General features: G+C 42.2%; 1 protein-coding gene across 7 annotated transcripts in view; it reads right to left on the reverse strand.

Annotated features, from left to right (window-relative positions):
• The window catches only part of baiap2b (BAR/IMD domain containing adaptor protein 2b), a 102,466-nt gene that overhangs the window by 44,092 nt on the left and 35,600 nt on the right, over window positions 1–22,774 (reverse strand). For 4 of the 7 annotated variants that reach the window (XM_031314839.2, XM_031314833.2, XM_031314842.2 and 1 more), the window contains exons 4-7: window positions 7,400–7,411; window positions 5,604–5,665; window positions 2,766–2,837; window positions 92–229 (exon numbers count right to left, since the gene is read on the reverse strand). In XM_031314839.2, coding sequence (XP_031170699.1) covers window positions 92–229; window positions 2,766–2,837; window positions 5,604–5,665; window positions 7,400–7,411 — 284 coding nt within the window. The remainder of the gene's footprint in view (window positions 1–91; window positions 230–2,765; window positions 2,838–5,603; window positions 5,666–7,399; window positions 7,412–22,774) is intronic. The other 3 variants (XM_031314837.2, XM_031314834.2, XM_031314840.2) reach the window with 1 other exon arrangement.

Below are 22,774 nucleotides of genomic sequence, written 5' to 3' on the forward strand. Positions count from 1 at the left end.
CATATTCAGTTTCATGAATTCACACACACAGACGCACACACACAGACACACACACACACACACACACACACACACACACACACAGACTGACCTGCATCTCCTTGTCTCCGTACTTGGACGGGTGCTTGCTGCCCTGGCTCTTCCTGCGCAGTTTTTTCAGCTCTGCCTGGCACTTCTCCAAACTCTCCCCTTTGCCCTTGTGCTCCGTCTGGTACTTCTTCAGTGCAGCCTGAGGGGGGCAGCACAAAGTCAGCAGGGCAGTGCTCGCATGTGTCAGCATCCACAGATGATATTTGACAATGACGTACATTCATTGCAAACTGCCCTGACACGTGGTCGCCTTCTGTTTTATACCCAGATTGGTGCAGGATGGGGACTGGAGAACTGAAGGAGGATGGTACCTTGTGATTATGATGTTTTTTCTCATCCTCGGTTTTATCGGTTTTCCATTCCCCACCAAAATGTAGCACACTTCACATTTGTTTTCCACTGGCGCCAAACATAACTACAGAACTAACACTACTAACAGTATGTGTGCTGATTGTGTATGTACAATATACAGTCTCTGACAAACAGCTTGTAATGTAAAAGATGAGGTCATTAAGTGGCTCTGTAGCTGATTTGCATGTTATACAACAGAAGTTTTGACTGTAATAATCAGAATGACATTCATTGTGCTGGTGCATCCCCTGTCTCAAATGACGAAATGTTTCTGGGACTGATTCCAAACTTCTGATCACCATAAATTAATTTGTCTATTTTTTATTTTCTTGCAAAACTCCTCATTTTCACAGAATGAGTCATGATTCCCAGAGCAGAGTGGGAAGTGATTTATGTAACTTGCTGCAGTGGTTTGGATGAAAGCCGGTGGGAAATTAGGGAAAGAGTTGAATGATTTAGGAGAACATGGTTCATACTGTATTACCCATAACTTCACTCCTCGGAGAGGGCCTAACTGACATGGAGCAGAGTTAACCCTTGTGTTGTCTTCCAGTACACCATGGAAAAAAAAAACTTTTGTTGTTTAAGTTGCTTTTTTCAACGTTTTGGTCACTTTTTTCAACATTTTTATGGCTTTTCCCCTACGTTTCCAATGTTTTAGGTGTCTTTTTGGACGTTTTTGGTGCTTTTTCTAAACTTTATAGGTCTTCTTTCAGTGTTTTTTGACAGTTTCTTCATTGTTTTTGTTGCTTTTCCTAACATTTGTTGTTTTTTGTTGTTGTTCTTTTTACATTTTCAGCGCTTATTTCGACGTCACATATTTTCTGTTATAAAAAAAACTTTGAAAACGGGTCAAATTTGACCCGAGGAAAACATGAGGGTTAAATATGGTGTTGCACTCAAGCACATGGTGGGTCAGGTACGGGGTAGTCTGGATCAATGAAAGCACATTTCCAGGATAAAGCCTCATTTGTCCCTCACCTTCCACTCTGTGTGTTGCCGTTCTCAAAATCCCTTTTCCCTTTTTCTCAAAAGTTTTGAAGATAACTTGAATCATGCAACAAGGCAGGTCTGCTTGGTTCTTTCAGGGAATGATGGTAAAGATTTACAAAGAATATGTTTAGGTCATTTCCTCTCTAACTGGGACGTTTTGGGACTGATTGGTGGGATTGCTGTGGACGAAGTACAAACGGAGATACACTGGTAAGAGCCAATGAGGTTTAACCATGTATCAGCTAATTTAAATATCTCATGTTACTGTATTGTGTCAACAGTTATCTTCGCTGGAAATGGTGAGAAAGACAAGGGAGGCTTAAAGAAAACTACAATTATATAATTTCCAGCAGTACATGAGCTGTAAAACTAAAACAATTAGCTAAAAGAGGCTAATAGGCTCAGTAGAGCTGCAGAGTCGGGCAATAGCTCTGTGGTTTGTCACTGTACACAAAAGGCTTGTGAAACTGATGCCAGCTTAGTCAGGGTGTGGGACTTAAGGCCAAGTGTTGCTTCTGCGTTAAATCAACGCCGTGGGTAGGTAAGTAGGTACATGGAGCTCCGGCAGCGTTGCCACAACGGACCGAATGGCTTCGCTCGCATCTTTCTCCGCTGCCACTCCCTCTGTTCACTGATTGGACCGGTAAAGATTTGGCCGGAGAAAACCCTAGAATATACCGCAAACCCAGACGGAGTACTGAAGGAAAATGAAAATTGAGCGGAAGTACGTAGGAGGGCGGAGCCAGGCTAAGCTAAGTGCACACATTTTAAACTACACCCTGTGGCGACGCAGACCGCAACAACTGTGATTGGTCCGTTTTGCCGCAGCTTGGTAGCGTTGCATTCCCCCCTACCCATTTGCGGGTTCTCCCTGCTGCAGATTTCCGACGTGGTCAAAAAAAGCACACGGGAGACACTTTGTTTCTTTCACTATGACTCTAGAGTTGGTACTCGCTCTGAAGCTAATCACCGTCACTCTCTCACTCACTCTACCACACACGCACTCACGGCCCTGCTATTCTCTCAAAAAGATCGACGCACACACCAACGCACAAATACAAGAAGCATAGATCCTGCTTGAGTGTCTTTGGTCGTGGCGGATGGCCGCCCACCAAGAGCCAGGTTCTGTCTGGGTTTTCTGCCACTTAAACAGGAAGTTTTTCCTTGCCGCTGTCGCATTTGGCATTGGTCTTTGTAAATTAAAGAATGTGGTCTAGACCTACTCTATCTTTAAAGTGTCCTGAGATAACTTCATTTATGATTTGACACTATAGACAAAGTTGAAATTGAAATGAAAATGGAATATAACTTCATTAAAACGGGAATCTCACGTTCAGGTAGCGTGCATCCAACTCGACCTTCTTCTCCAGCTCTGTGAGCAGCTCGTTGTGGAAAGATTTCAGCTGTAAGACACACAGGAACACAAAAACCTCAAAAACAATGCGACAAACACGAAATTAACTCAACCTCAAGCAGTTACAGTATGTGCACACAACCACAACAGATTGTTTTCAAAAAGGGATGTGACGTTTCAGTGTTGTGGTGCAAGAATGACTGGAAGGGATGCATTTGTTTTGCCATCGGAAATGTCCCACCCAAAGGATTAAGGGAGGATGTCTGGCATGTAAATGCATGCCAATGTCAATTTTGATGTCTCTCTGCATGTATAGTATGTGTGCCTATCTCTGCGTGTATGTGTTTGTAAGTGAAGTGTACAGTAATTGGCCAAAAAAACACACTACAGATGACAAAATATTTTTTTTGACCCATAGAACATCCTTTCTTTTGAATTATAACAGCAAAAACTCATCTACTGTCGCATTTATTGACCTCTCACTGTCTTTGTCTCTGTCTTATCATCCATGTTGGGAGACGTATTTTCTTTAACTACTATCAGCAGGATACTTGCTGTAAAAGCAGGAACTCCACAACATTGAGTTCATTACTTAGATACTGTATGTAGACAAACTGTTTTTATGGGTCTCAGTGAAGGGAGAGTTTTGAACCGTGTTACAAAAGTGAGAAAAGTTTTGCTCAACGTCACTATTGCATCCATTCTTAATCCGTCTGAGAGATAAGCATCTGCCCCAAGCCCAATTTGAAAATGATACTGCTGTAAATATTAATTGCCTTTGATCGTTGACATCCATAACGTAAAAGGATGAGAAGGTAAAAACACTCTTCTCTCGGTTGACTGAACATTCCCTAATGTTTCCACTATTGGCCGCTCTACTCTTTGGAAGATCCAAATAAAAATCTTTTGGGGGAACCGATTGCTGCAGTTTACATATTAGAATATCAGTAAACAAACCATAATTAAGTGAAGCTGCTGCCTTCAGAAAATACATTAAAAGCTACTCAAGTACAATAAGAGCTAGAGATAGGCCGAGTATCGGCCCTGGCAGATTATCGGGGCCGTTTTTGGCAGTTTGCAGATGATCTGTATCGGCGTTTTATTTGCCTGATAACCGATCAAGTTAATAAATTAAAAAGTGTTCTACTTTGGCTCGGCTACAGCTCTGTGTCTGTCCCTCTGCTTTGGTTTCACTCACCACTGAGTCTGACTTAAAGGACAAACCCGGCATAAAATCAACCTAGGGGTTAATAACACGTGTACCGAGTCGACCGTTCTCTGGGATTTGTTTTCACGCTAATCGAATGTGACCAGTTTTAGCGCAAACCGCTTCTTAGCTTATAACGACAGTCAGACGACGAACGCTGTGCAACCAGTAACCAGTAACATAGCTCAAGCACGGCGTTCGTCGTTCAACTGGTCATGACTGTTTTCCAAAGATGGCGCCCGTCTGTATACATGAACGGTAATGTCTTTCTAAACTATCTTTTTAATAAACTGTCTGTACACTTGTCAATGCTGCGGTTTACATGTAGGGACCCTCATTATGCTACCATTGAAGTGTGGTGCTATTTTGAGTCTTGTTAGTGGTGTAGAAATAGAGATTTCTTTTTACTTTACCAGTGCCCCAACGATTAGCATTATAAGCTAAGTAGCGGTTTGCGCTAAAACTGGTCACATTAGATTAGCATGAAAACATATCCCAGAGAACGGTCGACTCGGTACACATGTTATTAACCCTTAGGTTGATTTTGCGCTGGATTTGTCCTTTAATGTCCCGCCCACAACACTATCTGACTCTCTGTTACTGGCTATTATGTTGAAAGTTTCTCATTTGTTAAATAATTACTCAAAGCATTTAAAGCAGCCATATTATGCTCATTTTCAGGTTCATAATTGTATTTTAATGTTGTACCAGAATAGGTTTACATGGTTTAATTTTCAAAAAACACCATATTGTTGTTGTACTGCACCACTCTCTCTCACTGCTGCAGATCCTCTTTTCACCTGGTCTCTGTTTTAGCTACAGAGTGAGACCTCTTTTCTTCTTCTTCTTCTGTACTATCTTTGATTGCACTGCACATGCCCAGTAACTCAGATGTAGATCATGTCAGCTAGCTAGCTCCATAGACAGTAAAAGAAAGGCTGTTTCTACAACTTCGGTCAGTTACAAGGCAGGATTACCTGGGAGACTTCTAAATGAGGGCGCACATGGAAGTAGTTCTTTTGTAGATTATGGTGAACTTGTGTGTGTTGTAGCAGTGCTTTGCTACTGAGAACGAGGTAGCATGCTAGCGTTAGCATGCTAGCGTTAGCATTAGCGTTAGCATGCTAACGCTACGAGCTAATGGTTGCGGTTAGCCTGCTCGTTTCGGCTTGTGACGTCACAAGCCGTGCCGATTTTGAACAGCTCACCCAGAGACTGAAGGCAGGACACATTCAGAAACTGTATCTCACTCTAAACAGCATGGGTGGATTTTTATCAAAGTTTGTATGTGTGTGGAAGCACCAGAGACACAACATAACCCCAAATCCCAGAAAAAGTGATTTTTTCATAATATGGGCACTTTAAACACAGTTTTGTGTTGGAGTTTATAACATTCCAAAATCATTTTTTTCAGTATCGGTCGATCCCTAGTAAGAGCATGCGTCTATGTGTGAATGTAAGAGTGTGCCTTGCCGAGTATTAAATATTAAAAGATATGCTGTAATGTGGAGACTCTCAAAGCGAAAAGCCCACAATCTGTTTGACTTCCAACTGGTGGCTTAAGAAGTGCTTATTTTAGCAACACCACCGCCGTCGCCACATGCTCACCATCTCTTCAAGCTGGATCTGGATCTGTCTGTGCACTTCAGCCATCTGAAAGAGCACCTCCCCTGCAGAGAGAAGACAAAGAAAAGAAAGAAAGACGATGAACAACAACAAGGGAGGGGAGAGAGAAAAGAGTGATATTATTTTATGTGTTGGTTTTATTGCTTATCTGTTTTTAATGTGCTATATGTGCTGGTTTTACTGTAAAGTGTCTTTGAGTACCATGTAAAGTGCTATATAAATAAAAATGTATTATTATTATTATTATTAAATCTTTCCAATGTCTGTGAGAGCTACATACATCGTGCAACAAAAGACCATGCAGCCACACAGAACAGATGAGAGACAGGGGTAGGGTGTCGGGGGGGGGGTGGGGGGGGCAAGGTAATGGACAAGATGAAACATCTGTTGTGATACTGACGAAGCGGACCAAACTCATTAAAAAAGGTGACAAGATCAAAAGAACATTAAAAAAAAATATGCAGCGCAGACAGAAAAATGGAAAATCAAAAGAGCTAATCAATATTTTAAATAGTGAACCCGAGGGTTGTCCATGTTACCAAATGCTTACAACACCACTGCTAATTAGGATTGGGCATCGAGAAGCGGTTCCAACTTAGAATCAGGGATGCACCGGATCCAGGATTTGAATTCGGATTTGGCTGAATATTGGGCTTTTTGACGGGGTTGGGTTTCTGCCGAAACTTAGAATTTCTTTCCACCGAACCGAACCCTACGCTTGCAGCTGGTCGACGTAATGACGGCGCCGTTGATTACGGGAAGGTGTTTACATAGCTGGAGTGTTCAGTGCAGTAGGCTGTGAGAAAGTGGAAATGGAACTCGTGAGCAGAAAAAGTGTAGTTTGGCAGTACTTTCAGTCAAAAGAAGGCCATTCAAGTCCAGCTACATGTTCAATCTGCAATGCTGATTAGTCTGGTGGTGGCGAGGACCCTAAACTATACACAACATCACCGCTGTTACAACATCTGGTATGAAACATCCGAAAGAATACGAGTTGTTCAATGTTGTTTACTTCATTAATGTGTTTACTGTGTTCATGGACTGAGGATGGGATGGAGGATTCAGTATTTGGTTTCGGATTCGGCAGAATCTTAACCAGTGGATTCGGTATTTCTCCGAACCCCAAAAATCTGGATTCGGTGCATCCCTACTTAGAATTGGTTCCAAAATTAGGATTCCATTGGCATCGTTTCTTTATTGAAAGCGTTTCGAATCTGATCATCGGTCTCTAATTTAATACGCGCAACTTTTGGTTTCCGTGGCGGCCACAGTTCTTCCAGGCGTTTGTTGTGTTGCAGCCACGGAGCGCAGTAAGCAGCTTTCTAAAGTGTGGCTTTATTTTATGTTGAAAAAGCCTGGTATGAACTGTAAATCACCATTGAATCAAAATAAAATCGTCCTCTCATCTGTGAAATAGGCATGTGACCCGTTTCAACTCCACCCCTCAACGAATCGCGATCGAGAATCGGTAAGAACCGGAATCGAAAGGAAGAATTGGAATTGGAATCAGAAATCAAAGCGATGCCCAACCCTACTGCTAATAAACACACAGGAACAGCATAACATCTTTATGAATCAAGTATATATATATCAAGACATACTGTATGTGTTGTACTAAAGCATAACAGGGGACAAAACACCAAAAAGCAGAACCCCAAAAAAAAAGTTCAAAGCTAAAAAAAAAAAAAAGAAAAAGTAAAAAGATGAAACAAAAAAGATAAGAAAGTTAAGGATGATTCATGCAGCCAGGGAGGTGCGTGTCGTTTTAAGATACCTACATGCTGCCTCCTCTGAATATGCAATGCATTGTAAAAAAAAAAGGAACAAAAAGATCTAGTTTGAGCAAAGAACAGAGGGATAGAGACCTGGAGAGACAGAGACAGATCAAACTACCCCAAGAATGAGACACAGGACAGGTTTTCACACAGAACAACACACAGACAGGCAGTTAGTCAGACCCTCCGCTTGTTTGCAGTCTGTATACACAGTTTACGGCCCCACTGACGCGTATTGTGCATAGACAGTAAAATAATGGACACAGAGACGCCATAGACTTTGATGGAGACCATTGATGTCAATTAGAAGCTCTTTCCCGGTGATGGCTGAGCGTTACTGAGCAGCCTCCAACTGAGCTTGAAGACGTAGATGTGACGTGAGCAACCTGTCTGAAAGTTGGAAGTCTTCTGGTAGCTGTGCCAAGAGAAATCTCAATCATTCCCAATCTAGCAGAGACGGAGAGCGTGAGTAGGAGCTGTCCATGAGCGTAGGAGTAGGAGCAAAACGTTGCTGAAATAGTTTGTTCCGATGCTTTCATGGACTCTCTATGGTCTTCTCCCTGGACTGTATGCCTCCACGTCCCCCTTGATTGGCTGCGAGCTTCTCCTGTACTATACGGTAATTCCTCTACTGTGCGACAGTAAGTTGCGTGGTTATGACCCAATCGTTAGCCTATTTTTATAAAAACGTCTGCTACGGAGCCATAACGTGAGGTACAAGGTAATGGAGCCTTTTATACATTGTCGTGTTTCTTTAGAAATAAACAATGGACAAATAGAGTCTTTAAACGCTTCAGATGTAAAGTTATTCTCTGTCAAAGTGACGTCAAAATGAATGGCAGTCAATGGGATGCTAACGGGAGGTGATGGCTTGTTAGCCTCAGAATCTCCCCATAGGCGGTACGCTTCCCAGATGCTTCCTTACCCCCTTGGTATTGTCACTGTGACAACTAACAACAATCAGCATTTTGTTGTGTACCAATTAAATGACCACGGCAAACAGTCCAATGGTCTTCCTATATCTATCTATTTCTATGATTGAACATTAGCTAAATCGCAAATTGAATCGTAATCGCAATATCTGGCAGAAAAATCGCAATTACATTTTTACCCCAAAATCCTTCAGCCCTAAAAGAGACTTTGATTTTTAAAAATCTTTTTACATCAAACATTTCAAGCAAAGAATCTCAAACTTGGTTGTAAAAATAACGTGACAAAGATATGTAACGAGTAGAGTTGGACCAATACATCGACATAAACGTCAGCTGATAAGTAACAAAAACATGATGTTGTTAAATGTTGTCCTCCAGAGAGAACCGACAAGTTTATTTTTACGCTGTAAAATACACAGGACACAACTTTGTCAAGATTCTTTCACAACAAAAACTTGAAAACATATTTGTTGAAGTTACACATTTATAAATCATCATTATAAATTCCCAAATATTGGTATCTCCCTTAAAAATCCCAGCATCAATCTAACCAAGCTCTAGTACGGAGGTAAAGTATTTCATATTTGAACAACAAACTTTACTATCAAAGATGACAGCAATAGTAAATAAACGTAATCTAAAACTATTGTTATAACTGATAATTGTATTAATAACATAAAAAACACAAAGTAAACACTTGATTCAAGAGAATATGGGTTAATTATACATAAAGACATCTTATAAAACATCTTCTGCAGTTTCTTATTGTATATTTACCAACATCAGGACATCATAATGATGTATATACCAACCAGGCTTCACTACATCCAGAATAAATATATTAATAAGCAAACAGGGCCTCGGTGCAGGTGTGAAAATGGCCACAGTAAAAGATTATATAGCTGCGGCACCAGCACGAAGAGCTGAAAGCCAATTTATCCTAAACGAGCCCACTAATATGCATTAACGACACTCATCTGCCTCCTGCATAATGTGTGCTGACATCAGACAATGTACGTTAGAGCAGCGCTGACGCGGAGGAACGCTGAGCGTGAGGTGTGTGTGGGTGCCGGCCGACCTGTGGACAGCGGACAGTCCGAGGGGACACACAGTGAGAGCTGGGCTGTCTCAACAGGATTAATGGGCTTAATGGAAGTGCTGCGGTCACGCAGACGAGGCTCAGTTGAAGTAGAATGGATTTAGGAAAAGTTAGAATAGGATGTGGTTAAGTCCTGGACTTAAGTTTGACGTGCTCGTAATTAACGTAACCCTCCTGTTGTCCTCGGGTCAAATTTGACCCATTTTCAAAAAGTTTCTATATCAGAAATTTGGGTTTTCTTTCAACCAAATTGCCAAAAAAATAAATAACGTGGATGGTTCCGTACAACGCTCTTGACAAGTAAAATAAATGATCAGTTCACTACTTTCATTGAATTTGGGTTTTTTATTCAATTTCATAGCATTTAAAAAAAAAAAAAACGATAAAAGAAAGCTGAAAAAAAAATAAAAAATAATCGACAACATTTTTGGAAATAGTGACAACATTTTTTTTTTTAAAAAGTGACGAAAATGTCGGGAAAAGCTTCAAAAACATCAAGAAAAGTGACAAAAACAACGAAAAAAGTGACAAAAACAACAGCAAAAGCGACAAAAGTGTCGAAAAAGAGGACCAAAACGTTAAAAAAGGGTTTACATTTTAAATTTTGACCCAGAAAAACAGAAAAATTTCCTGGTCGACGGGAAGACAACACAAGGGTTAACTACATTGCAGATGGAAAACAATTACTTTATCCTCTGCGACATTTACCTGATGGCTGAAGCTACTTTGCAGAGTGACATTTTACAGAAATCCAAGAAGCTTCTCTGTGTTTCTCCCTTCTCTGCTTTTATCAAAGCTTCTCTCTTTCCATCTGTGTGCATTCATGTCTCAGTAATGCTTGTTACTAACTTAGCTCTGGGGAGCTTATTCCCCAGAGTCCTTGTGTTTTCTCGCCTCGCAGTTTTCCTTGGATTGGGGTGGCACCTAAATCATGGTTGCAGCTGCTGCCGTGGTCCTGCTCGTCGCCCTGCTACGCCTTACTACGCCCTGCAGGTGTAGGTAAACTAGGTAGGAAATGTTGTTTGACCCGTGCACGCACAACAAAAAGAAATAGGTTCTTTTTTGTTCAGAGTTTAAAGTGCTCATATTATGCTTTTTGGCTTTTTCCCTTTCCTTTATTGTGTTATATATCTTTTTTATGCATGTAATCGTTATTAAAGTGAAAAAGCCCAACGTCCACCCCAAAGGGACTTACCATCTCCAACAGAAAACACTGTTCACAAACTGCTCCAAACAGCTCTATTGTAGTCCAGCCTTTACTTCAGAGACAAACGTGGTCACTTTGGAACACACGTTATAATGTTCACCTAGCTGCTAGCATGGCACGCCCTCATACTCTGCTTCTGACTGGCTAGTAGTCCTTACCTAGCTACTGTCAGGGCACACCCTCATACTCTGCTTCTGACTGGCTAGTAGTCCTTACATAGCTACTGTGCGACTGCCAACAAAGATGTTACAGCAGTGAGAGGTCTCACTCTGTAGCTAAAACAGAGACCTGAACACAGGGTGAAAAGAGGAGCTGCAGCAATGTGCAGTACAACAAAAATATGGTGTTTTTAGAAAATTAAACCATGTAAACCTATTCTGGTACAACCTCTAAATACAATTATGAACCTGAAAATAAGCATAATATGAGCACTTTAACACAACGGTTCAACAACACCATCCCACTTTACAGCCGCCCCCCCCGCCCTCCTCCCATCTGCTTATGAAAATGCAGTGGCAGCTATAACACTGTCGAAGTGTTTGACTGCAGCAGGACAGGGCATTAGGAGCAGCGAGGCAGATAAATGCACTAGCATACTTTCCAAAGTCTCCTTTGATTCTTGGTGGGCACCCAACACACACTCCATCCAATCCATTAATAAACAGCCACCGGCCATCGACACGCTACGGCGACTTGATCTCAGCCAGAGGGAATCAGATAACTGTACTTTACAAAAACACATTAAAGAGAGGGTGAATCCATAGGATATTAGTTTACAGAAAATAACAGATTATCAGGGTGCTTAGTCATGGCTTAGTCATATATTTTTTAAATGTTATTTTCATTTTATTCCATTTTGTTTTTTGAAATATCTCTGAATATTTTCTCATTTCTCACTAAATATTAGCATACTATATCCAAATAAAATTAGATCTTGTATTTCTTAATGTTGCACGTTGTAAACATGCAAATATTCATAGAATTTGTCATGACAAAATTCAAACAAGTCCAAGACCAATTACCTTTAGGGGAATACAAATCTTATCTTATGACCTCACTCTACTTGATTCCATAAAACTCAGCCTTGGATATATTTTTGCTTTTTGAACAAATGTGTTCATCTATATTCTAATCAAATTTGTATCGTCATTGATTTTGTGGTGACACTGGGCCCTATCTTGCACCCGGCGCAGCGCAAAGCCCGACGCAACTGTTTTTGCTAGTTTAAGACCGACGCAGTTGTCAGTTTCCTGTCCAGCGCCCACGTCGTTGAAATGGCAAATGCACCTGCGCCCATCTGTGCGCCGATGGGTGTGCTGGTCTTACGGGGAGCTGTGTTACTACTCATGCTTTCTTTTCTCTGCCCGTCTGACTTCTTTTTTAGTGATGTTGCTGTGTTCCGTTACAGTGTGGTGCAGAGTTAGAAATAACGGCCAAAATTATGGAAGGTAAGATCCAAGTTGTGATGAAGGCCAATTATACAGAGAAACTGCTGTAAACGGGCAAAATGTCTCAGGGTGCAGGTCTGCATCAGTACGTCCTGAGCAAATGACGTTGTCATGACCTGGAAGATCCCCAAATTCCTGAATGTTCTTGTTTCATTGCACCCATCTAATCCGAAAAACCTCTTCAACTTCCATTGTGAAGTACTGGACTTCTACCCGCTAGAGCTAAGCTGCTTACTGATAATCAGAGCTGATCACAACATCTGAGGCTCAGAGGGGAGTAAAGCACATTGCTGTCTGCACTCAGCTTGCATGGGTCCAGATCAATTAAAGACTACACAAATGTTGCTTTTGCCAACGAAAGACTCCTGAAAGAGATAGTGAAGCAACCCTACAACCGCAAGCTGGACACAAATAGTGTCTTTCCTCTTAGTCTGACAGTCATTGGGATTCGTCATGCCTACAAATGGAAACTAAAGGCAGGATTTGAATTGAGTGCATGACCATTTCATCTGGCAAACAAAAATTCTCAACCCAATAAAGCAAAAAAATAGGCACGTCATTGTTGTCTAATACTCACAAGATCCATCGTTAAGTCTAAGATTCAGAGGTTTACAGCACACGTGGAGAAAAATTAGGTAAGCGCCTAACAACAGCCTCCAAAACACGGCTCACAGAAATACATTTGAGAATTACGGCTTGTGTATGAACCCTGGAAAACCAAAGTGGGGTAAAGTTCATTCTGAAAAAAACCTGGATCTTAAAACACCCCAAGCGGTCTCAAACTACTCAGCTATCAAACAGTAGGGCGAGTATGTGTTTATATATGTACAGAGCGTGTATGTGTGTGTGTGGGCTTGTTTAACTATATTCGTCGGGTCCAAAAACCGGGAGTCCAGTATACTTGTAGGGGTCCCGATAGCTTTGTGGGTAAGGGTTAAGGTTAGGCATTTAGTTGTGATGGTTAAGGTTAGGGTAAGGGGCTAGGGAATGCATTATGTCAATGACGGGTCCCCACAAAGATAGTGCCATAAACCTGTGTGTGTGTGTGTGTGTGTGTGTGTGTGTGTGTGTGCGTGTGGAGAACAGGCCCATCACTCAGTGTGGCTAACACAAGGGCAGTGCTCACATCTGGGTTTATTACCTTGGCTACTTTCCATACAACTCCTGGGCTCAACAGAGGCCGAGAGAGAGAGAGAGAGAGAGAGAGAGAGAGAGAGAGAGAGAGAGAGAGAGAGAGAGAGAGAGAGAGAAGCACAGTGAATGGCCGTATGGACAAAGGTGTTTTATGCATCTCTGCAGGGACCGCGTTATAGGAGCCTGAAAGCAAACACAAGCAGCTCTAATCCCCCAGAAAGCTACAGTGGAGGGAGTACAAGGTGCTGCGGGGAGATTTGTCCCTGTGAAAGCCGCATGATTGACGCCGTTATTGTCGTGCTCTCCTGGGTCCTTAATTTCTCTAAACACCAGCTGCATCTGTGTGCACTCAAACACACTCGAGGACACACATTTCCACTGCAGACAGTATAATTCCTCATTAGTATTTACATGTTAAGCACCCAGTTGACTACAGAGTGACTCGACAATGACACGTTTTGTTGCGAAAACCAATTTATCCAAATTTTGTACATCTGCAGAATATAATCCTGCACTGTGCTGGAAGAAATATACAGGCTAAAATGTTTAATCTAACCACATGGTCACCATGTTCCTAGTTATGAAATACAATAACAAATCTTGGCAATCTGAAGTGTAAGAATGCCATCATGTCATAACTGGGCTCTGTTTAATATCTTTACTTCTACAGCATGTTGAAAAGAAAAAATGAATCCTTTTTAAAAAAGGAATCAGGCTACAGAAGATCAATTGTAATGACTAGCTATACATAATCATTACAGGCCGGCTGATGGGGTGCAAAATGGAGACTGATTATCTGAGACAGCAGACACAAGCTGGAAGCGAGGGATGAAAGGGCCGAAGGGACGGAGGAAGAGAGAACACAAGATGAAAAGAGAGATCCAATCTGATAGCTTTTTTCTGTTTTGACAAACAGAAATGGACCTCAGCTGGTCAATATGACCCCCTGGCATCTAACTCAACATTTCTGGCTTCTAATTGTGTACCACAGTGGAAAAATGGCAAGATTTTTTTTTTTTTTTTTTCAAGTAATCCATCACTTGGACCATCCCTGTCACTGTTTGTCTCTACGGAGTTAGCACATCTGTCCTATATACACCTGGTTTTTAAAGGAGGTTGGTTGGGGGGGTGGATGGGTCTAACACAGGACTTTCACCCAGGAGAGCGGGGTTCACGTCCCGCTTGTCACGCTTGCTATAGTCATTTTTCTTCTTTCCTCCCGCGTGTCACAGAACCGTACGCCCACCCACGACCCTTTCCTAAACCCAACCGTCCCGTAGTTCCCGCGTGCCACGGAACCGTAAGCCTACCCACGACCTTTTCCTTAACATCACGTCAAAAGGGACGGCAATAGTCCCGACCAAGCGTGTTTACTTAAAGCGCTAAAGGAGACTTTCAGCCTCAATAAGAACGACAAAGGCACCTGACCAAGCGTCCATATTTTACGAGATGAGTGTGAGAACGTGTTGTCTGAACACAAGTGCACAGCCGAGACACATCGGCATTCACATCTGTGTCTATCGTGCATCTCCAGCTGACCACTTGTGTTCAGATTGCTACTGCCTACGTCACTTTCGCCAGAAGGTCAAAAGCAGCGGAGGAAGAAGTATTCGGATCCTTCACTTAAGTAGAAGTATTAATATCACATTGTAAAAATACTTAGTTAAAAGTAAAAGTCCTGCATTGAAAATGTAACTTAAAGGAGAAATCCGGCCGATTTTTACCTGAATCTTGATCGCTAGAGGTAGGTGACAGTACAAACTTTGAATTTAAACGGTTTCTTCACAATGTCTGAGTTGAAAACGATCTTGTTGTCACGTAAGGGCCCTGTTCATGTTGCACAGAAATTTTAATTGCATTTTGTGTCTGTTAAGAGCCACAAAGGCACTCTAAAATATGCCCCCACAACTGGCATTTTAGCTAACTTGGAGCTCTGGCCATTAGCTGCAGCAACTCCAGTTTGCTAGCACCGATTTTTGTCAGTTTTTTTTCCTATTGACAGTACTCGGAGACATATAGCGATCAAGATTCAGGAAAAAATGGTCCGGATTTCTCCTTTAAGTAAAAGTAGGTAATTATCATCAGGAAAATGTACTTAAAGTATAAAAAGTGAAAAGTACTCAATGCAGAAAAACCCTCCCATTTTAGAAAGTGTAAAGGATCCAACCAGTTTAATGGTCTTATCATTTCAGCTGGACTTGTAGCAGTTATATTGTTGACTAGTTTACTTTAGAATAAAACATCAGATTTTATAAACTACATTTGTTTTGTGTGCAGAAAACTTAATGTGTAAACTAGTAACTAAAACTGTAACAGATGAATGTAGTGGAGTAAAAAGTACAATATTTCTCTCTGAAATGTAGCGGAGTAGAAGTAGAAAGTGGTATGAAAAGAAAAAGACTCAAGTAAAGTAAAGGTACCTCAAATTTGTACTTAAGTACAGTATTGGAGTAAATGTACTTAGTACCATTCCACCACTGGTCAAAGGGAACTGTGAACAGTTATTGCGTCCACACTCACACTTAGCGGTTGTGTCTGTATAGCTGGAGATATCGCGTCAGAAGAGTCCAATGCATCTTCTTTCATCAGGCAAAACGATGAACAGCACTTGGTCCAACTAGTTGTAAAATGGGCCAGTTGTAGAGCGTTGCTACTCTGATACTACGTCCAGGACGTCCTTGTGAGAGACGGTGGTCGTTTACTCTTGTGTTTAGCGCTGTCAACTTGTGATCATCGCCCAGATTCATTTTAAAACCAAGCGTAAACAGAGTCATTGACTCGCAAAAGGCAGACGATGGTCTAAATCAGGCTGGAAGAAGGACTGCAGGCTTACAAACGTGTCACAAAGGCTCGATGGTGTTTTAAGACCCCAACGTCGACTTCAAGACAGCGCTGCGACCGTCGACCTCAAGGCACCTAACCCTAACCCTAACCATTGCCTAATCCTAGTGCCTTCCAGGCAGCACTGATGGAAGATGACGTTGGGGGCTTAAAACACCAAACACTCAAATAGAGGCCTTGTTTTTCAAAGGTGTGACAGACAAGACAAGTGTTTGAGGATTTACTGACAGCTTAGTGACAGTGCACTCAAAGTGAGCAAACAAGGGGTTGAAAAGTTTTACTATGTTAAGTTTTTATAAACTGGGAATCCCACAGGAATAGGGAACAAAACAGGCATTTAAAACCTAAAAAACTCAGTTTCACAATCTGTCTTTTTCTCCCTGTTGTCTCTTGATTTCGTACTACGAAAATGGCTAGAACAGTGTGTGTGTGTGTGTGTGTGTGTGTGTGTGTGTGTGTGTGTGTGTGTGTGTGTGAGAGAGATCTGGCAGCCAGTTGATTTCCTGCAGTGCCTCAGATCAGAGCATGTACTTCACTTCATTATTATCAGAATCATTAAGTCACCATTTGGCTGAATCCCAACATCAAGGACAATGCGACACCTCAAGGACATTTTATAGTCTGAAGTTATTAAAACCACATTACCTACCCTATTACATTCATATGCTCAATCAAGCGCTACACAATCCCTCCCGGATCTCTTTTTGAAACTCAAATGGCACTCAAGAAGACATGCAGCATACTGTTGACAAAACAGCGTGTTTGAAAGAGTGGATAAATGTGACACTCAAGACAGAAACATGAAATGGAGGCAGAAGACAGGTGGTGCGGGTTGTAATGAATGGCGGGTGGTAGCTGTTGGCAGCGAGTGTTTGATTCGACCAGAGACTGGCTGCTAATGAGCCGGGAACACATCACTCTGTCTCGCCTTCCTCTTTTCTTCTGTGTCTCTCGTTTTTTTTTCCCTCTCTGTTTCTCTCTCTCTTTCTCTGCGTCCTCCCTCCCCTCCTGAGCTGGCTCTATAGGACAATGACTTTCTAAAGGGCAGAGATAGTAAGGGAAAGCTAAATTAGTACAGTGGCGCTGTTCTGATGACGCGCAAACAGGCGAAGACATAGCCACATCTCCCATCTGAGATCGGTCACTTGGGTTTTGGTAATTAGATTGGAACTTAAAATAAAAAGACAGGTTGGGTAAAAAAAAAAAACTAATGTTCAGGTGGGTGCCAAATTCCTGAAAGTTGTTAACCCTCCTGTTGTCCTCGGGTCAAATTTGACCCATTTTCCAAAAGTTTCTATATCAGAAATACACCAAAAAAAAAAATTGATAAAAGAACGTTGAAAAAAGTGTCAAGAATTTCAGAAAAAGCTTAAAAAACATGGGGAAAGAAAAACACAAACGTCAAAAGGTACAGAAAGAAATCGACAAAAACATTGGAAAAAGTGACAAAAACATTGGGGGGAAAAAGCGACAGAAGTGTCGAAAAAGACGACCAAAACGTTGAAAAAAAAGTTTAAATTTTAAAATTTTCACCCATGGGCGCCAAGATGGCATGGTTGGTAGAGCAGGCGCCCATATATAGAGGTTAACTCCTCGACGCAGCGGGCCCGGGTTTGACTCCGACCTGCGGTCCTTTACTGCATATCATTCCCCCTCTCTCTCCCCTTTCATGTCTTCAGCTGTCCTGTCAATAAAGGCCTAAAAATGCCCAAAAAATAATCTTAAAAAAAAAAAAAAAGTTGCATGGTCGACTGGAAGACGACACAAGGGTTAATAATAGAGTGGTCAAAAATGCCCACTATTAGAGCACGTGCCCATACATAGAGGTTTATTCCTCAACGCAGAGGTCCCTGGTTCGAATCCGACCTGCGGCAGGTTTCCATGCCTTTCCCCTCTCTCTCCCCTTTCATGCTCGCCTGGTGATTAAAGGCAAAAATGCCCAAAAAATTATCTTAAAAAAAAAAAGTGCCCCTCTGTTTGCCCAAGTGTCCGTATGATTAGACAAATGCCCCACTGGTGAAATCAAATGCCCCTCTCATCAGTCCAAGTGCCTCACTAGCACCCGAGCTCCTGCTGTTGGCCCAACTGCCAACAGTTTATTCAAGTGCCCCCATGATTGGCCAAAGAGCCCCTCTGTGTGGCCCAACCGCCCCTCTACGTGGCTCTAGCAATCCCCTTGCTTGGCCCAAGGCCTCTGTAGCTCACTCCAGTGCCCTTATGATTAGCCCAATAGCCCCTCTGGCTGGCCAAAGTACCCTAAAGTATCATAAGCCTGAACAGGCAAAAGCTGCCTCTTTCTCATTTTTGTCTCTGCCCAATAGTTTGTGCACACCTCTGCACAGAAACACTCCCATACTATTTCAAGTTTTCTATATTTCTTGTCTTGAGATGAGACACGAACATGCAGATGGAGAAGAAGAAGCAGCTCTCCACTAAAACGGATGATTCAAAATGCCACAATCAATCGTTTTAGGGTTGGACACAAGCAGAAACTGTCCCCTGCAAAAAACACTTTGAAAGAGTGCTCTCGCTGCAGTTTCCCTCTCCGCAGAGTGAACGCTGGCTGAATTCAGATTGGGGTCGAAGCCCGGTGGGAAATTCAGCCTGCGTGTTGGCTCGGAAAAACGAGGGTCACGGCGAGGTCACCAGTTGTTTTTCTTCAAATCGGAGCAACGTGAGATTTCAAACGAGACACAGTTGGAGGGAAAACAACATTCAATATTGAGGACGATTTCCCCTAAGAGATGCTAGGCAATATAATAACAGTCTATGGTCTCAGATCTCAGTGTCGCCGAGGATGTTGCTTCCGTCCTTGTTTATGAGTATTTATTATTGCTTTCCTCTTCCGCTCTGCTTCCAAGGAGCCAGCGCTCATACTTCTGCTGCTGCCATGCAGCTGTGCAGAATGAGCGGTGATTCACTTCCAGCGTAATTATTTCAGAGACAAATGAGGAGAAAATGATACAGTAAAATTCACTGATGACTATTGAAAAGCAGGAAGGATTTCTTTTGTATTTTTGACCCACCAGAATTAAATTCTCCCCTGCGGTTGCCTAATTGAGTCTGTGATATTACTGCTTTTATCAGTCTTTTGCAAGTAGGCCTGCACAAGATAATTTTTTTGGGGCATTTTAGGCCTATATTTTGATAGGACAGCTGAAGACATGAAAGGGGAGAGAGAGGGGGGAATGACATGCAGCAAAGGGCCGCAGGTCGGAGTCGAACCCGGGCCTGCTGCGTCGAGGAGTAAACCTCTATAATATGGGCGCCCGCTCTACCAACTGAGCCATCCGGGCGCCCGAGTCTTGTTCCTGTTTGTGAAAGCCTCTCCATCCTTTCACAGCATGTCTGATGAAGTGGAGGAATATGCCTTGAAGGCCGACACACTCTTCTAAACCGTGTTCCTATGAATTAATTAACCAAAGGGTAATTGTTTCCTGGACCTCAAATTTGGCCATGTGATTTCACCTTAAATTGTTTTAATGAGATGGATGTTAAGCCGAAGCGTGTTCAGCCCTCGGCAATGGGAACATGTGAGACAATGATGAGAATTAGAAGAGAAAAGGGGATGGAAAGGAAATTTAATAAGAGCCAAAAATAGAGTATGAAAATATGTGGATACACCATGTTAATTCGCGAGGAAATATCTAGCAGTGTAGCAGCTGGAGTTGGTGAAAGTTGGTCAGGAATATTTAAAGCGTAACTCTCGCCAAAATGCAACCTAGGGTCTTTTTGTGAATGTACCCGAGTCAATCTTTCATTTAAAAGCATAATTAGGACGGAAGCGCCACTTTTAAGATTTACCGTATTTTCGTTTTTCGGTCAAATGGCCTTTTGAATGGGAGTGCTAGGGAGACTTCTATGCTAGCCTCAAAATAGCTATTTTTAAAACACTAAGAAGGCTCGACACAACATGAGACTTTGCTCCAAGTATCACCAGGGGCTCTACACCTTAACCAAAGCATTGACAACATTGTTTGTGAGTTTACTAAAAAGAGGTTTTGAACAACTCACCGTAGGTCTTGTTGTTTCCGGCCGCTACCACCTCAGCAGTCAAAACGAGTCGATATCCGAATGCGAATGAACGGACTCCATATGAGGCTCCTTTTTTAACTACGAGCTCAATATTGTTTTTCTTTAGGACAAAACAAGAAATAATCCGTGCATTTATATGGAACTAAGCTTTAGGAGCTTTCCATCTTTACTCTCCTCCCTGTTACGTTTCATTTGGAAATCGATTGTTTTTGACTGATGAAATGGCTGTGGCCAGATACAACAAGAGCTAGCAAGAGAGAAAAAATAAACAAGGAGTTTTTATGTCCTTAAGGTGCTTTAGGTTGTTCTAGGAATGTCATCTGTTATATCTTGCAATCTTGGCAATTTTGTGGATAGACAGGAAAGGTGGGAGAGAGATGGGGATGACACGCAGCAAAGGGCCGCAGGTCGGATTTGAACCCGGGCCGCTGCAAAGGACTCAGCCTATATGGGGCGCACGTTCTAACTGGGTCAGCTAGAGGTCGCCCCAAATATTTTGAACTTTGAGCGCAGCGCAAAGCGGCAAATCTGAGCGGTGTGCGACCCCAGAGCAACTCAGCGCCTAGTTGAAAAGCGGTTTGGCCGCCTATCACGTGTAGGTGGCTATACAGTTCATTCTAAGGATTCACTGTGCCACATAAACATGATTCATTAAATGATGCCAACAATTATTAGGCTCTTAATAGCTTAGGGTTCTATGCTAAAAAGGTATGTATAAAGGCTTTAGGCCGCCCTTCAATACGCAACTTAATTTTATACAATATATGTAGTAGGGGGTCCCTGCTCCGTCTCTCTTTCAGTTAAGGGGTCCTTGGCTTAAAAAAAACGTTGAAGACCCCTGTTCTAAGGAGGCAGGGATGAAAAGCAACAGCTGGGAGACCTGAGGATGTGACAGGTGGAGCTACATGACTATGTATAAATTGTATAAAATGCAGGTTAACATCTAGAGTCTACTGATATGAAATCAGTTACACTGACAGATTTTATAAAGCAAAGCCAAAATCTATGCTTTTCTTCAGATTTGAGTGCCAGAGCGCAGACCTGAGCGAATTCCTCTGCTGAAATTTGCATCTGAACAGCAGAGACCTTATATGGTCAGAGAGGGGAACCGGAACTGCAGGAGCTTCCCTCCTTCCTTTTTTTTTTTTTTTTTTACCCCTCACAACCATGTCCATATTTAGTATACGGAAGAAAGACGACGGTGTTTTCAGCCGTACTGACATCACCGACGAGACATTTTTGGGCTGCGGATAATGCATTGTACTCCGTCTCTCCTCCTCCTCCTTTGAAGGCACTCCGGTCGAGGCGTTTTGCTTCTCCTATTTTTAGAAACGTGTGCAGAGTCGGCGTGTTCTCCCCGGGCTGCCTGAGCTCCCACATCAATGCGGGGGCGTTTCGCAGACGCGGAGAACGCAGTAGTGAAAGAGGAGAGGATGAGTGGGATGACACTCCACACACTGCAGTCGTGGAGGATCTCGTCTCTCATCCACGCACGGAGTCATGCACCAGAGCAGCTGGTCAAAACTCTGACAGCATCGTGTAAATTAAGAATGACTGAGTGAAACACAGCGAGGCATCATTTCCCCTTCCTGTGCCGAGCTGTCAGGGCTGTGCTCACCATGAACCAGTGTCAACCATGAGGAGATGTGAGTCAGTGTATTTTAGGGTACACAAGTGGATAACAATCATGTAATGTTCATTTTTGTCCTAATTACTCAGTTTGAGCAACGCCTGCTCTGGCATGTGAGGGTGTACAGTATACATTGTGTGTGTGTGTGTGTGTGTGTGTGTGTGTGTGTGTGTGTGTGTGTGTGTGTGTGTGTGTGTGTGTGTGTGTGTGTGTAATCTACCATTAAACTGCTCCTCTGCCTCTGCTGCCGTTTCTAAAGTGACTCCCTGAAATAGCAGAGTGTTCCAGTGGAAAATTACACGATACGGTCACACGCACAAGAAGTAAAGAGTGCAGCGATGAACATCTGAGTGTAATAACTTTATTTGCGGTTTGCCTCATTCAGATAACTGTTACTGAGAACAGGAGTTTATACCTTACGGTTGGGTATTGGGAACTCAGTGTAAATGGAACTGAACTATGACTTTGTTGTGAAACGTGCATTTAGAGTGTACTTTTCAGGGGTCTAGTTTGGAACTACTGAGCGTTCATTTATACGTCACCAACTATCCACACTTCAGTCAACATGTATTGCCTAGTCTTTACAATAAGGGGAGCTCTATCTGTGGCATTTTTAATGTCTCCAGTTGTGATCCTTATGCTCCATAGGACTGGGCGATATGACAATATCTAGAACGTCAAGACAACATCAAAAATGTCTTTTGTGTATGTTTTTCTATGTTGTTTCTATTGGGATGTCGAGAAACCAGCGTCCGAACTGCGTTAACAGCAATATTTACGTTGTTTGCACAACGCTTTACGTTCTGATGCTTGCACGTTGTGTTCATTTTGCACTAAAGTTCTTAATAAAATGAGAAAATCCTTTTCATTTGTCGAGTATTTCAGTCACACAGGAGTATAAAAAAAATGGCTTTACCATGTGGTTATTTCTAGTGCTGTCAAACGATTAAAATATATTTAATCGCATTAATGTCATAGTCAATCGCAATTAATCACATTTTTGTCCCATTATTTTTTCTCATTTAAATGAGAAGAGAATTGGCATCAGCTGT

This window comes from Sander lucioperca, chromosome 22 (assembly GCF_008315115.2).
Source record: "Sander lucioperca isolate FBNREF2018 chromosome 22, SLUC_FBN_1.2, whole genome shotgun sequence".
In the NCBI taxonomy this organism is placed as follows: Eukaryota; Metazoa; Chordata; class Actinopteri; order Perciformes; family Percidae; genus Sander; species Sander lucioperca.